This window comes from Podarcis tiliguerta (assembly GCF_965153285.1).
Source record: "Podarcis tiliguerta genome assembly, chromosome: Z".
Taxonomy (NCBI): domain Eukaryota; kingdom Metazoa; phylum Chordata; class Lepidosauria; order Squamata; family Lacertidae; genus Podarcis; species Podarcis tiliguerta.
The window spans coordinates 16,825,245-16,838,793 of NC_139553.1; the positions used below are offsets into that span (position 1 = coordinate 16,825,245).

At 47.5% G+C, this 13,549-nt stretch overlaps 1 protein-coding gene across 4 annotated transcripts in view; it reads right to left on the reverse strand.

Moving 5' to 3' along the window:
* The window catches only part of PTGES (prostaglandin E synthase), a 28,711-nt gene extending 19,549 nt beyond the window's left edge, over positions 1 to 9,162 (reverse strand). Inside the window, exons 1-3 of one of the 4 annotated variants that reach the window (XM_083424091.1) lie at positions 7,485 to 7,539; positions 6,352 to 6,390; positions 996 to 1,138 (exon numbers count right to left, since the gene is read on the reverse strand). In XM_083424091.1, the coding sequence (XP_083280217.1) occupies positions 996 to 1,138; positions 6,352 to 6,390; positions 7,485 to 7,524 (222 nt within the window). In that variant the 5' untranslated portion in view covers positions 7,525 to 7,539. Of the gene's footprint in view, positions 1 to 995; positions 1,139 to 6,351; positions 6,584 to 7,484; positions 7,540 to 9,032 lie in introns of those variants that run through there. The other 3 variants (XM_083424090.1, XM_083424092.1, XM_083424089.1) reach the window with 3 other exon arrangements.
* Positions 9,163 to 13,549: the final 4,387 nt, after the last annotated feature.

Here is a 13,549-nt window from a genome sequence, read left to right on the forward strand (position 1 = left end):
AACAACTAATAAGGTGGAATGATGTGTAGACAGTCATTTCCCCCCTGCAAATTTCCTTTGTTGATGTTATCATTACTACAGCTGTAAAGGCAATTGAAATCCTCCTTCTTGGGGGGGGGGGGGGGAGAATGCACACCACAGATGCTGTCTACCAAACTGGCTGAAGGAGTTAACTTTGCACAGCAATCAGAAGAAACATCACCCATTTAAGATTTGGAAGAGCTTTCAGCAATGTTTTTCTTCAGGCTGCGCACCACTACTCTGCCTTGGTCATCATTCTAAGGGGGCTGATTTATCTCTGCGTAAAGTTGTCATGTGATCACAAAAACACATTCGGATTATGTGGCTTCTCCATTGTTGGCAATCCTGTTCCAATGGAACAAAAATCAGATTGAAAACAAGAGACCTGGTTCTAAATTAGTTACAGGAGTGTCAACTTCACCATATACTGGCAAATTAGTCACTTAAAATGCCTGCTACTAGATCCTTGACTAATTTTGAATCTACTGAATTGAATCAAGGACACAGAAGCAAAACACTGGTCTCTATTATTTATGAAGAGCTCCAGGTGCCCACCATTGATCCCTTGGTGGGCCTTAAGAGTTACTGGAACAAGGATTTAAATAATCAAATAGAGGAATCTGAAAGATGGATCAGCTTTTAATTTTATTTTAACACCTCAAGAAAACCCATCAAATTCCGATTGGGAAGCCTCTCATAAAAATTCCACAACCTGTTTAACATTTCTGGTTTCCCTTTTTCTTTTTTGCAAAGTGTGTTCAAAGCCCAGTTTGGGGGGAAATGTAAACAGATGCAAGACAGAGAAAGCTAAACAGTAGCATCTATTAAATGCATGAAATCAGATCACAACTTGCTGCAAAATGCCAAAAAGTTAAAGAGAGCCATTTTCAAAAGCCACATGGAGAGTAAAAACTCCTTCTACAATCGCACAAGTGCCATTATTATTTCTTTTTAAAAAAGAATGACTTGCCTACCTTTTTGCGAAGCCTCACTTGCCCTGTTATGACGGCTATGGCATACATCTTTATGACCAAAAGAGTGCCAAAGAATATGAAAGACACGAAGGCTTCATTCTCCATCATTTTCTGCATGGGAAGCGAAGGATCGATGCTGTTTCCTGAGAGAGTGGAGTGGGGTGGAGAGAGAGAGAAACAGACAGAGAGACAGAGATCTGGAGCTCGTTTTTCCTTCTGAGGTCTGAAAACTAGTGCCAGATTATATCATGTAAGAAAGGGGTTGGATCAACATTAATCACCAGATCTACTCTTTGGATGGAGCCTCTACCAGTCAGCATTGCAACATGCAACCCTTTGGATTTATATTCAGAAGTTCCATTATTTGTTTATTTGTTGCTGCTGTTGCTCCCCACCCTTCACCATCAGGTGAATTTAAAATTCAGTATTACAAACCGTTTAAAACAAGTTACAATCACAGGAAGGGGGTGGGTCCTGAAAACCTATATTCCAGATGCAGTGGCTACAAGCCAGGATAACTATGCTCTGCTTCCACGATCAGAGGCAGGAATGCTTATGAATAGCAGTTGCTATTCATAACACAGGAGCCGAGTTAGGGCTATTGTGCTCTGATCCTGCCTGCAGGTTTCCTATTGGGGCATCTCACTGGCTGCTGTGAGAACTGGATGCTGGACAAGATGGGCCATTGGCCTGAGCTGGTAAGGCTGCTCATACGGAAGTCTATTGTGATAGCAGAACCTCCATGCTCAGTGACAGTCTACCTTTGTATACCAGATAATGGGGAACAACAGTTGCACTCAGGTCTTGCTTGGGGACATCCCATAATGGGCATTTGGTTGGTCACTATGAGGTCAGGATGCTGGACTTGAAGGGCCATGGGCTTGATCCAGCAGGGCTCTTCTCATGTTCTTAGGTGTCCAAGGTTAGGGTAAAGAGGGGTGTCTTTGACATATGATGGACACTGTCCAATGAAGATGTCAGATGCACCTCTGTGGGGACGAAGTTCCACAACTTAGGTGCTGCCACAAATAAGTTCCTCTCTGGGGCTGCCAGCACCCTGAATGCCTCAGAACAGTAGAACTACCAAGATGACCCCCTCTGCTGATCTTAACACCCAAGAGGATGGTGGTGGTGGAGAACTCTCAGATCTTTGTTGCCCAAGTTGTTGAGGGCTTTAAACACAAATGTGAACACATTGAATTGGGCCCAGAAATAGACTGGCAATCAGGAAAAGAGAGCAGAGAATCACTGCTTAAGGCAGGCACCCCCAAACTCGGCCCTCCACATGTTTTGGGACTACAATTCCAGTCATCCCTGACCACTGGTCCTGTTGGCCAGGGATGATGGGAGTTGTAGTCCCAAAACATCTGGAGGGCTGAGTTTGGAGATGCCAGGCTTAAGGCAAACAAACCACACAGGTTTAAGATTAACCACCACCTCCTTTAAGTGTCAGGGGTTGGGCAAGATTTAGAGGCATGGCAGTTCTATAGCATACAGACCTTACAAGTGTCCCTTTTCCAGGGTAATCCCAGATTTACAGAAGCCATCCCAGTTTCTGATTTGATCCCAGAATGTCCTGCTTTTCGTTAGGATGTCCCTATTTTCATTGAAGAAATGTTGGAGGGTATGGAGTTTTCTGACCCTCCCAGCTATCCTTGTATAGGGAAGGTTTTTATTTTTTAAAATGTTTAATGTTTTATTATGTTTTTATATATGTTGAAAGCCTCCCCGAGTGGCAACCCAGTCAGATGCTTGGAATATAAATAGTAAAAAAAAGAATTTCTTATTTTTATGGAATAGGACTTTCCTATTTTCATCAGAGAAATGTTGGAGGGTATGAATATGTTGCTTGCAAACAGCGATTCTCTTAAGAACGTTGTGGTTTTTTGAGAAACTCCAGGTTAATCACCGAGACTCGTGAAATTCTGGCTAGACCATGGTTGCAGACATGCCAGTCACCTTTCTCTGAAATCTGTAACTGCAATGGCAATGGAGGGCATTGTGCAATTACATCATGCCCACAGAGAGAGCAACATCAGGTTAGCATTACCAAGATGTGCCTTCAAACAGAGCTAAGGAACATTTAGATCTCAAGAAGTGGGTGGAACTCCATGCTCCCTGTCCCTTTTCTAAGAAGGAGACCCCCCTCCCCTTCATGCAAGAGATGCTCCTGATTTTAAAAAGGCATTGCCTCATGGGGGGCGGGGCGGGGAATGCCTCTTCTAAGGTGGCCCACCACACATTCATTGGAACCCAATTCCCATCAGCCCCAGCCACCATGGCAGACAGTCCAGGAATGATGGGAGTTTGAGTCTAAAGACACCTGGAGAGTCACAGCTTATCCTGTCCTGCCTGAAAATCCTCTGGAATGCATCGGGGTTTTGTGGCTGCAGTTAGGGGGCTCTTTAACAAGACAGGGCTTGTCATGGAACAACTTGCAAAGGATTCCCAGAAAATCAGCCAACACAGAAGTTCCTTAAATAAATCTGCATATAAGGTGTGGAGAGCCTCTGGCCCAAAATAGGTTGCTGGACTGCAACTCTCATCAGCCCCAGCAGGCATGGGTCCCCACACCAGTGGCAGACCTTGGGGTCTCAAATTTCAGTGCCCAGAACAGCTGACACCTGGCCTACAGGGACAGCCAGAAGCTCACCAGGATGTCAGGCAATAGTACTGTATCTCCTAAGCCTAGCTTCTTCTGCATGTAAAAGACATTATCTGCCACTGAGCTATGACTCTTCCCATGAAAATAAGATTCTAGTCCTCATAACAGTGGCACCCCCAGAGTCTCTCACCACTCAGAGATCTGGAGCAGGCTACAATGTGATTTTATGGGAAAGGGCCATAGTTCTGTGGTAGAGTATCTGCCTTGCATGCAGAAAGTCCATGATTCAGTCCCTGGCCTTGCCAGGTAGTTCCAGGAATGTTCCCTGCCTGAAATCCCAGACAGCTGCTGCCAGTCAGTGTAGACAATACTGAGCTAGCTGAACCCAGCCATCTGACTCAGCTTCCTGTGCTGATTCAGCTTTTTATTCAGAACAACAGGGACTAGAATTTTACTTTATTTTTTAAAGGGAAGTGCACAGCTCTGCGTTAGAGCACCTGCCTTGCTTGCAGAATGCCCCTGATTCAGTCCCCTGTGGCATCTCCAGGTAGGGCTGGGAAACATTTTGCCCCATCAACTTCTGTCAGCTAGCACCAGACAACCAATCAGGGAGCCACTCTATTAAGTAGTGGGTGGACATAGCAGATGACACAGAGCTTTCTCCAAGTAGTTCTTTATAAGTATGGTGGTACCTCGGGTTACATACGCTTCAGGTTACATACGCTTCAGGTTACAGACTCCGCTAACCCAGAAATAGTGCTTCAGGTTAAGAACTTTGCTTCAGGATAAGAACAGAAATCATGTTCCGGTGGCACAGCGGCAGCAGAAGGCCCCATTAGCTAAAGTGGGGCTTCAGGTTAAGAACAGTTTCAGGTTAAGTACAGACCTCCGGAACGAATTAAGTACTTAACCCGAGGTACCACTGTAAGCTGGAACTGAACTGAACAGCAAACAGCTCAGCTGGCCTGCTTTTATAGGCAGCCGCCTGTCAACATTGTAACAACAGAAGCCCAGGGTTTCCTGCCTAAATTAACTTATAGAATCATAGAATCATAGAACTGTAGAGTTGGAAGGGACCCTGAGGATCATCTAGTCCAACCCCCTGCAATGCAGGAATATTCAGCTGGTCCACACAGGGATCGAACCTGCAACCTTGGTGTTATCAGCACCATGGTCTAACCAACTGAGCTATCCAGACTTACGTGGACCTGAGTGAAAACTATATACAGTGGTACCTCTGGATGCGAAAGGGATCCATTCCGGAGCTCTGTTAGCATCCTGAGCAGAACGCACCCCGCGTCTGCATGTGCGTTGGTCACGATTTGCCGCTTCTGTGCATGCCCGTGATGTCATTTAGAGCATCTGCACATGCGTGAGCGGCGAAACCCAGAAGTAACCCGTTTCGTTACATCCGGGTCGCCACAGAACACAACCTGAAAACACTCAACCTGAAGCATATTTAACCCAAGGTATGACTGTACACAATACCCCTGGTGGCTAGGGTGAGAACTGCAATACATAACACACTCTCCCTGTCATTGTCTCTGACTCTTCTTACTGGCCTGCTTTCCAGTCTACTGGTCCTGATGGGCACCAAGAGAGCCTCAGAGAGAGCCCACCCATGGGGGCCCAAGTACCACAAACCTCACTTGGTGCAAGAATCCAACAGGCAATACAATCCTGACATATTCTGCCATATAGTCAGCCAATCCCAAAAGGAAATGACCCATAAGGAATGGGGGGATATGGATGGAGGGAAAGAAATAGACAAGCTTAGATGTTGGTGGAAAGGTGGCAGCCAACAGCTGAGAGAGCTCCTGCCCCTTTAACAGATATGCAGAGGAAAACCTTACAGCAAGTGTGGTTTTCCACCTACTGAAAAAAAGTCCTCTTCTGCCCAGGTGTTAAAGGGGCAGGAGTGCTCTCTGCTTTTCACACCTGGCCAGTTTCCTTGACTGCATGCATGGACACCCCACTTGTTCCTCCAAGGAACTCAAGGTGGCATCCATGGTCCTCCCCCTCCCCACTTAATGCCCACATCAACCCTGCCAAGTATTGGAAAAGGTCATTGGAAGGGCAAGGTCCAAGTTTTGGGCAAGTGCTCTTTGGTGAGAGAACCGCAGCAGAGGTTTAACACGGCCAAGCATGCAGCAAAGAAAAGTGTGGAAATATAAGCTGTAAAACCTTTAACACATGCCTTTAACATATCCCACTTGCCGAGCACAGATAGACCACATGTTTAGTCCTTTCCCTTCACTCAGACAAAGAGATGGAAGAGGCAAGCAACAGCAGCAGGTGGTTCCAGAGGGAAACAGGGCAACATCTAACTAGCCCAGGGAACTTGGCAGTTGCTCAACAATGGAAAGCTCCACTGCCAGCCCCAGACTGAACTTCCAGAGGCCCCAAGGTATAAACTAAAACGCTGAAGCTTTGCAATTCACACACCCATAAAGAACAATTTCTCACTCTAAAAGAGAGAGGAGTCAGAAAATAGGGGGTGGCCCCTGGTCAACAAAAGGCAGTTATAAAACAGGGGATTGGGGTGTTTGCAAGATTGCAGCATTTTGGAAAACACTGCCTTGCTTCCGGCTTGGAATGGAATGCTAATTTGTTTTGCAAATGAATTCCTGATGTGACATTCTGGAGCAGAGAAAGCATCCCTCATGCTTGGCTCCCAAACAAAAGTTGCATTCCAAGACTGAGGGGTGGGGGGTGGGGGAGCAAGTGGATCCCAGCCAATAACACACTTACCACTAGAATGGATTGAGAGTAGGAGCGACAGCAACTTTCCTATAAGAAGAACCACATCCCTGATTACTTCAGGATAAACACAGCTCAGCCATTCAGCAAAGGACTCCTCCAGCTGCTCTGATTGCAGGCTCTGATATAGGGGTGGGAAGCTGTCACGTGTACCTCTTCTCCAGCCAAACAGAAGAAGAGGGAGGGGCACCACTGAGATATTTGTCATGCAAAGTTCCCATTTGCCTCTTCACAGGGGTGCCCCCCCAAACCATAGTTAGTTTGGGGTATCGCCCATTTGCATAGCTCACGCAGGAGCCCCAGGTTCAGCACCCAAAGCATTTCCAGGTGGGGCAGGGAATGAACCCTCTATGAAACCCTGGAGAGCTGCTGCCAGTCAGTGTAGGTAATATAAAGCTAGATGGGGAAATTGTCCAACTTTCTGTAAGGCAGCTTCCTGTGCTCCTGTTTAAAGCAGCCTTTAAATCTGAACCATAAGGTACACCTGATTGGTGTACATAAAGTCTCAGGTTCAATCCCTGACAACATCTCCAGATAGGACTGGGAATGATCCCTGCCTGAAACCACAGAGAGTCACTGCCAGTCAGTGCCGACAGTGCAGATCTAGATGTCATAACAACAGCAAGTGGACATTTTCACCTCTGCTCTTTAAAAGCAGGAAGAACATTGAACCTGGTACCTTCTGCATCCAGTCCAGATGCTCTATCACGGAACAGATCGAGCAAATAAGGTAGATTTTCCACTCGTAGCTGTCAACTTTTCCTTTTTCTTGCAAGGAATCCTATTCGGAATAAGAGAATTTACCTTAAAAAAGGGAAACGTTGACAGCTATGTTTCCACTAAATTAACCCCCCCCACACCTAATACATTTAAGTGAAGATCGAACCTGGAACCTTTTGTATGCAAAGGCTATGCTGCACCACTGAGCTACAGTACTTAGAAAATTAAATAAGATTTTAGTCCTCATGTTTCTGAACCAAAGGCTGAATTGAATAGGGACATAGGAAGCCACCTGATACAGATTCAGAATATTGGCCCATCTGACTCAGTATTGTCTGCACTGAATGGCAATGGCTTTTGTGGGGGGGGGGGTGTTAAAGCAGGGAGGGTTCTTCCAGACCTACCTGGGAGAGGTTCTAAGAGCTGAACCTGGGGCTTCTGCATGCACAGCTCAACAGCTGAACAGACTGGGGGTTTGACTCAGTACAAAGCGGCTTCCTTATCTGCTCATCTCTCAGTAGATCACAATCTAACTTCCGCCCCTCCCCTTCTGGATGGTGTTTGCCGCTTCACACACAGCAGCTGCTGGTGACTGCTTTGAATCCTGGCTAAACCTGTCCTGGGACCATGTTTTTCCAGCTTATCTTTAACAAAATGAACAATCACCCTCTTGGTGTTTATATCAAGGGAAGACGAGCTATTGGAGGGTGAATGAACAGAGGCGTCGTTAATTTGCTTTACTATTCTGTATATAGCGTGCTCTGGTCCATGGGGTCACGAAGAGTCGGACACGACTGAAAGACTAAACAACAACAATATTCTGTATATATACACACCAACCCCTCTCTTGAATGCCTTCTTATTACTGCATTATGATGGATATTGATTTCAACGCTGCAAAAAAAGAATTGCCGTATTTTTCGCACCATAGGGTGCACCTATTTTTTAGAGGAGGAAAACACACACAAAAATATTCTGAATCAAATGTTGCACTAAACTATTTAAAGCAGCAAAGCGGGCGGCTCCTGTCCGCTTTGCTGCTTTAAATCGAGCCTCAGAGGAGGGTAGGAAGGGGAACCATGGCTTATCTAAGTCCAGTTAATAATGAATTGCCTGACTTATGGCCATCGAGATTAGCCTGGCCGTCTCAGTGGAAATCTGGGGAGGCTGAGGTGGACTTTCCAGTGGCCAAAGTGTGGTTGTGTCTTCCTGCCCGGCATCTATTTCATGCCCTCTTTCCCCCTTGCACCCCCGCACCCTGCTTCGAGGGAAGGAAGCGGAGCCATGGACCCTCTGCTCGCAACTGCAGTGGATTCCCTCCACTTTGAAGCAGCAAAGTGGGAGGAGCTGCTTACACGAGTGTAAGCTGCTCCCTTCCCACTTTGCTGCTTCAAAGGGAGCCCAGCAGGAGGGAATCCTCTGCAGCCGCTAGCAGAGAATCCATGGTCCCCTTCCTTCTGTGGTTGCTTTGAAGCAGGAAGGTGGGAGAGGAGCTGCTTACAAAAGTGTAAGCTGTTCCCCTCCCACTTTGCTGCTTCAAAGGGAGCCGGGGAGGAGGGAATCCGCTGCAGCTTCCCCCACCTCCCGGAGAGCCCGCAGAAGCCGTGAGCTCTTTAAAGGGGCTGTGCGGCTTCTCCTGGCTTTTCTACGAGGTGGGAGAAGGGACTAATGCAGCCAGTCAGTCCCTTCTTCCTCCTGGGGAAAAGCCCGCAAGAGCACACAAAGCTTGTGTGCGGCTCTTGGGGGCTTTTCCCGCCTGCCTCCCCCCTGCATTCGCTCCATAGGACGCACACGCATTTTCCCTTGCTTTTTAGGAGGGAAAAAGTGTGTCCCATAGAGTGAAAAATACAGTAAGCTACAGGAGGGGCCTTTCCTAAAACTTGCATTCCTTAATGCTGCCACCTGCTGGAGAAAGCCTTCCTTTTTAAAATTGCATCCACTTCGGCTCCTACCTGTTAGGAAAAGGAAAGAGTAGGTAATCAGAACCTCAGGGTTCAGGAGAGCCTTGCCTGGGTTTATCCCCTCACCAGAGCTCCATGAGGATGGGGGAGCAGGGCCCAAAATCATCCAGCCGAGTTGATATAGCTTTGCAGCTAATAGAGCGAGTTCCGCTTCAATAAGTCCCTGTTTGAATATTGCTGCTTCTGTTCGCCTCGTCTTTGAAAGGATATTGCAGAGCTGGAAAATGTTCAGGGAAGGGAAACAAAATTATCAAGGGGGTGGAGGGACTTCCCTATGAGGAAAGGAAGCAGAATTTGGGACTTTTTAGTTTACAGCAAAGGCAAGTAAAAGGCAACATGACAGAAGTGTATAAAATTCTGCATGGTGTGGGAAAAGTGAATAGAGAAAATGTTTCCCCCGATCTCTGATAATACTAGAACTGGTGGAGATCCAATGCAAAGGAATGCTGGAAGATTCAGGACAGGTTTTTAAAAAGCCCTCCACACAGCTCCCCCAGGAAGCAGTAATGATCACTAACCTGGATGGCCACCAAGCTAGATGCCTATTGCTGGCTACTAGCCACAGAGTCTTTGCCAGGGGCAGCAATGCTTCTGAATACCACCTGCTGGAAACTGCAGGAGGGGTGGGGGCTCTTGTGCTTGTGCCCTGCTTGTGGGCTTCCCGTTGGGGCATCTGGTTGGTAAGTGTGAGAAGAGGATGCTAGGTGAGATTGGCACCCTTTTGATTCAGTCAAGCTGCAGGGCTCTTTGTTACTCCCTTGTGTCCTAGGCTGTCATGTTGATCTTCGCCACTGTTGTAGTGGATGCAGAATCCAGAGGAGATGCAGTCACAGTTGGGACCTCTTCTTCTTCTTTGCAGCCATCTGAGAATGAAGAAATGGGCAACCCCTCGGAGCTGGGGTGGCGACAGCGAGGTTGGGCCTTGGAGAAACTGGAGAGTTCCAAGGAATCGGAGGCCACCGTCAGCTTGCTGGTCACATCCCAGACTTCTACCAAGGGGGAGCAGATGGCACTGCCCATCACGAGGTCCTAGGGGGCTATAAAGTGAGTGAGCAACTTCCCCAGGGGGGTGACTCTAGTTGGGACCAAGTCCCCAGTGCTCCCTTTGCAGTTATGTGGGTCCAGGCAAGAGAAGCTCGTGCAATTTTATGCCACGTCAATAGACGTTTAGAGTCCTAAGCAAGGGAAGTGATAGCACCACCCTATTCTTGGTCAGACTTCGCTTGGAGTACTGTGTCCAGTTCTGGGCACCTCAGTTTATGAAGGAGATTGACAAGCTGGAATGTGTTGCAGAGGAGGGTGGCCAAGATGTGAAAGGGTCTGGAAACCAAGCCTTATGAGGAACAGCTGATGGAGTTCGGGATGTTTATCCTGGAAAAAAGGAGACAGAGAGGAGATAGGATAGCCACCTTCAAATATATAAAGGGCTGTTGCATGGAAGATGGAGCCAGCTTGTTTTCTCATGCCCTAGAGGGTCGGACCTGAACCAATAGCTTCAAGTTAGAAGAAACTAGATTCCGACCAAACATCAGGAAGAACTTTCTGGTAATAAGAGCCGTTTGATGATGGAACAGTCTCCCTCAGGAGATGGTGGGCTCTCCTTCACTGGAGGTTTTGAAACAGAGATTGGGTGGCCATCTGTCAGGGATTCTTTAGCTGTGATTCTTGCCTTGCACAAAGTTGGACTAGAGGACCCTTGGGTGTCCCTTCAAACTCTACAATTCTATGATTCTATGACTCCAAGGTCTCCTTCCAGGCCTGGAAAGGTCGTGCGAATGCACACCAACCTTACATGACTGTGTGGAGATGATTCCAGACCAGGCATGTGGCATCAAAGGCATGGGGGCACTTCTTCAAAGCCCTCCCCCGTGTCATTATTGATGTCCTCCTCTTCCTTCTCACCTGCCTCTTTTGCTCAAGACTCTCAGGTCACCTTGCAGCACAAATCTGCATTGATACCACAGCCTGGATCCTATCCTGAGGGGAAGCAGGCAGACTCTGCCAAAACAGAGCAAGGTAGCAATTAGGAGCCTGGGTGCACAGATCAGAAACTGGCTACTTTCTCCTGGTGTGTTGCTGTCCCTTTTCCTGAAACCCAAGTAGGCAGGCTGATTAAACCCACAAGACACAATTCCTCCCTCTGCTGAGGAGGAGGTTAGCTGCGATGCTGGCAGAAAAGGGCTGTCCTGTCAAGCTGGAGCCACAGTGGTGAGCAGCCTCCACTCACTGCCTCCACTCACTTTGGAGACCTGCAGAAACTGAGAGAGAGAGAGAGAGAGAGAGAGAGAGAGAGAGAGAGAGAGAGGTGTTTGTTAGAACAGAGGAAGTAGTAAGCTGCCTTATACAGTCATACAGATGCTTCAGGTTGCATTTGTTCAGGTTACAGACCCGCCAAAACCCAGAAGTACCGGAACGGGTTACTTCCAGGTTTTGGGGGGCACACATGCGCAGAAGTGCTAGATCGTGCTTTGAGCATGTGTAGAAGCACTAAATCGTGCTTTGAGCATGCACAGAAGCGCCAAATCACAACCCGCACGTGCGCAGACTACCGCTGTGGGTTGTGAACACTGTGGGTTGCGAACGTGCATCCCGCACAGATCACGTTCACAACCAGAGCGTCCACTGTATCAAGTTGGACTGCTGGTCCACCTAGCTCAGTGCTGTCTACCCTGGCTGGCAGAAGAAGCTTTCCAGGGTTTCAGGCAGGGGACATTCCCAGCCTTGCCTAGAGATGCTGGGGACTGAAGCTAGGATCTTCTGCATCCAAAGCTGATGCGCCAATACCGTGCTGCAGCCTTTCCTCTATAAGAAGAAGAAAGATCTCAGTTTACATGGTTCTGAATAAATGTGCATAGGCAGAATTAAACAGGGACATGGAAAGCTGCTGTATGCTGAGCCAGACCCTTGGCCTGCCTAGCTCTGCATGCTCTACACCAACTGGCAGTGGCTCTCTAGGGTTTCAGGCATTGTGGGGCTTGGCTTTGAGATTATTCCACCCTCCACCAAGAAGTCTTAAGCATTTAAGGTGCCCCTTCCACAGGTTGCTTCCACGGCATCTTCTCCCTCCCCCTTACCTGGCTCTTTAGCACAGCATCCATTCAACACGCAGAAAAATAGGCGGTGGAGGCTGCTTCGTATACCTGCATCCCAGTTTGCATGGCCCAGAGGTAAGCTGATCGCTGATTTGCATCCCTGGCCTGGGTGATGCTATCTGATTTCCAAGCTATCAGCTTTCTTTGCAACATGAAATGCAGAGGCTACTCAAATTAGTTTCTAGAACCAAGGAAACCCAAAAAAGTGTGCTGAGGACTGAAGAAACAGTGGTAAAGTTAAGTACAGTGGTACCTCGGGTTACATACACTTCAGGTTACAGACACTTCAGGTTACAGACTCTGCTAACCCAGAAATAGTACCTCGGGTTATGAACTTTGCTTCAGGATGAGAACAGAAATTGTGCGGTGGCGACGCAGTGGCAGTGGGATGCCCTATTAGCTAAAATGGCACCTCAGGTTAAGAACAGTTTCAGGTTAAGAACGGACCTCCAGAATGAATTAAGTTCTTAACCCGAGGTACCACTGTAATTTTACCTGACTCTGGAGTTCATCATCAATACAATAATAAGAATTATTACTCACTTGTTACTCAAAGACCCTAAGCAAATTACTAAACATCAAACCATTGATAAAAATGCATTGATACAATACTGTGCATGGTTCAGGTTGCCTTATCTCAAAAAGGCTGTTGAAAAAAGTTCAGAAATGGGCAACTGAAATTATTAAGGAGATGGAATGACTCCCCTGTGAGGAAAGGTTGCGGGATTTGGGACTGTAAAGAAAAGACGAGTAAGAGGTGACATGATAGAAGTTTATTAAATTAGGTATGTAATGGAGAAAGTGGAGAGAGGGAGGTTTTCTGCCCTCTCATAACACTAGAACTTGTGGATATCTAATGAAGCAGAATGTTGGGAGATTCAGGATGGATAAGAAAAAGCACTTCTTTACGCAATGGAACTATGGAACTTGCTTCCACAGGAGGCAGTGATGACCACCCACTTGATTAATGGCTGTGAAAAAGGACTGGACATATTCATGTAGGAGGAGAAGGCTAACAACAGCTAGTAGCCATGGTAGGGATTGAACCCGGGACCTTCTGAATGCAACACAATATTTCTCCACTGAGCAATGGCCATTCCCCAGCAGTTTTACAGGGGGTCCCCCCCCCCCCGTCTAGATTATAATGCACGCTTCAGATTGTAGTATGTTGGCCCTCGTTGCCTTTGGGCCCATCCCCACCCTTCCTGTTTATTCTGTTGGGTGCCCCCCGCCCAAGTCCAGTTCTGATGGCATCAAAGCAACTTTTCCGCAGTACTGACCCAGGACATGCACTAAAGATTGTGACGGATGGGGAGCTGTCCAGAGTGCTGGAAGAGAGCACAGCCCCCCTCCCCAATCCATCCCTATCCACCCCAGACCCTTCACAGCACTGAGGGCATTGCTCTTTGCTCAAAG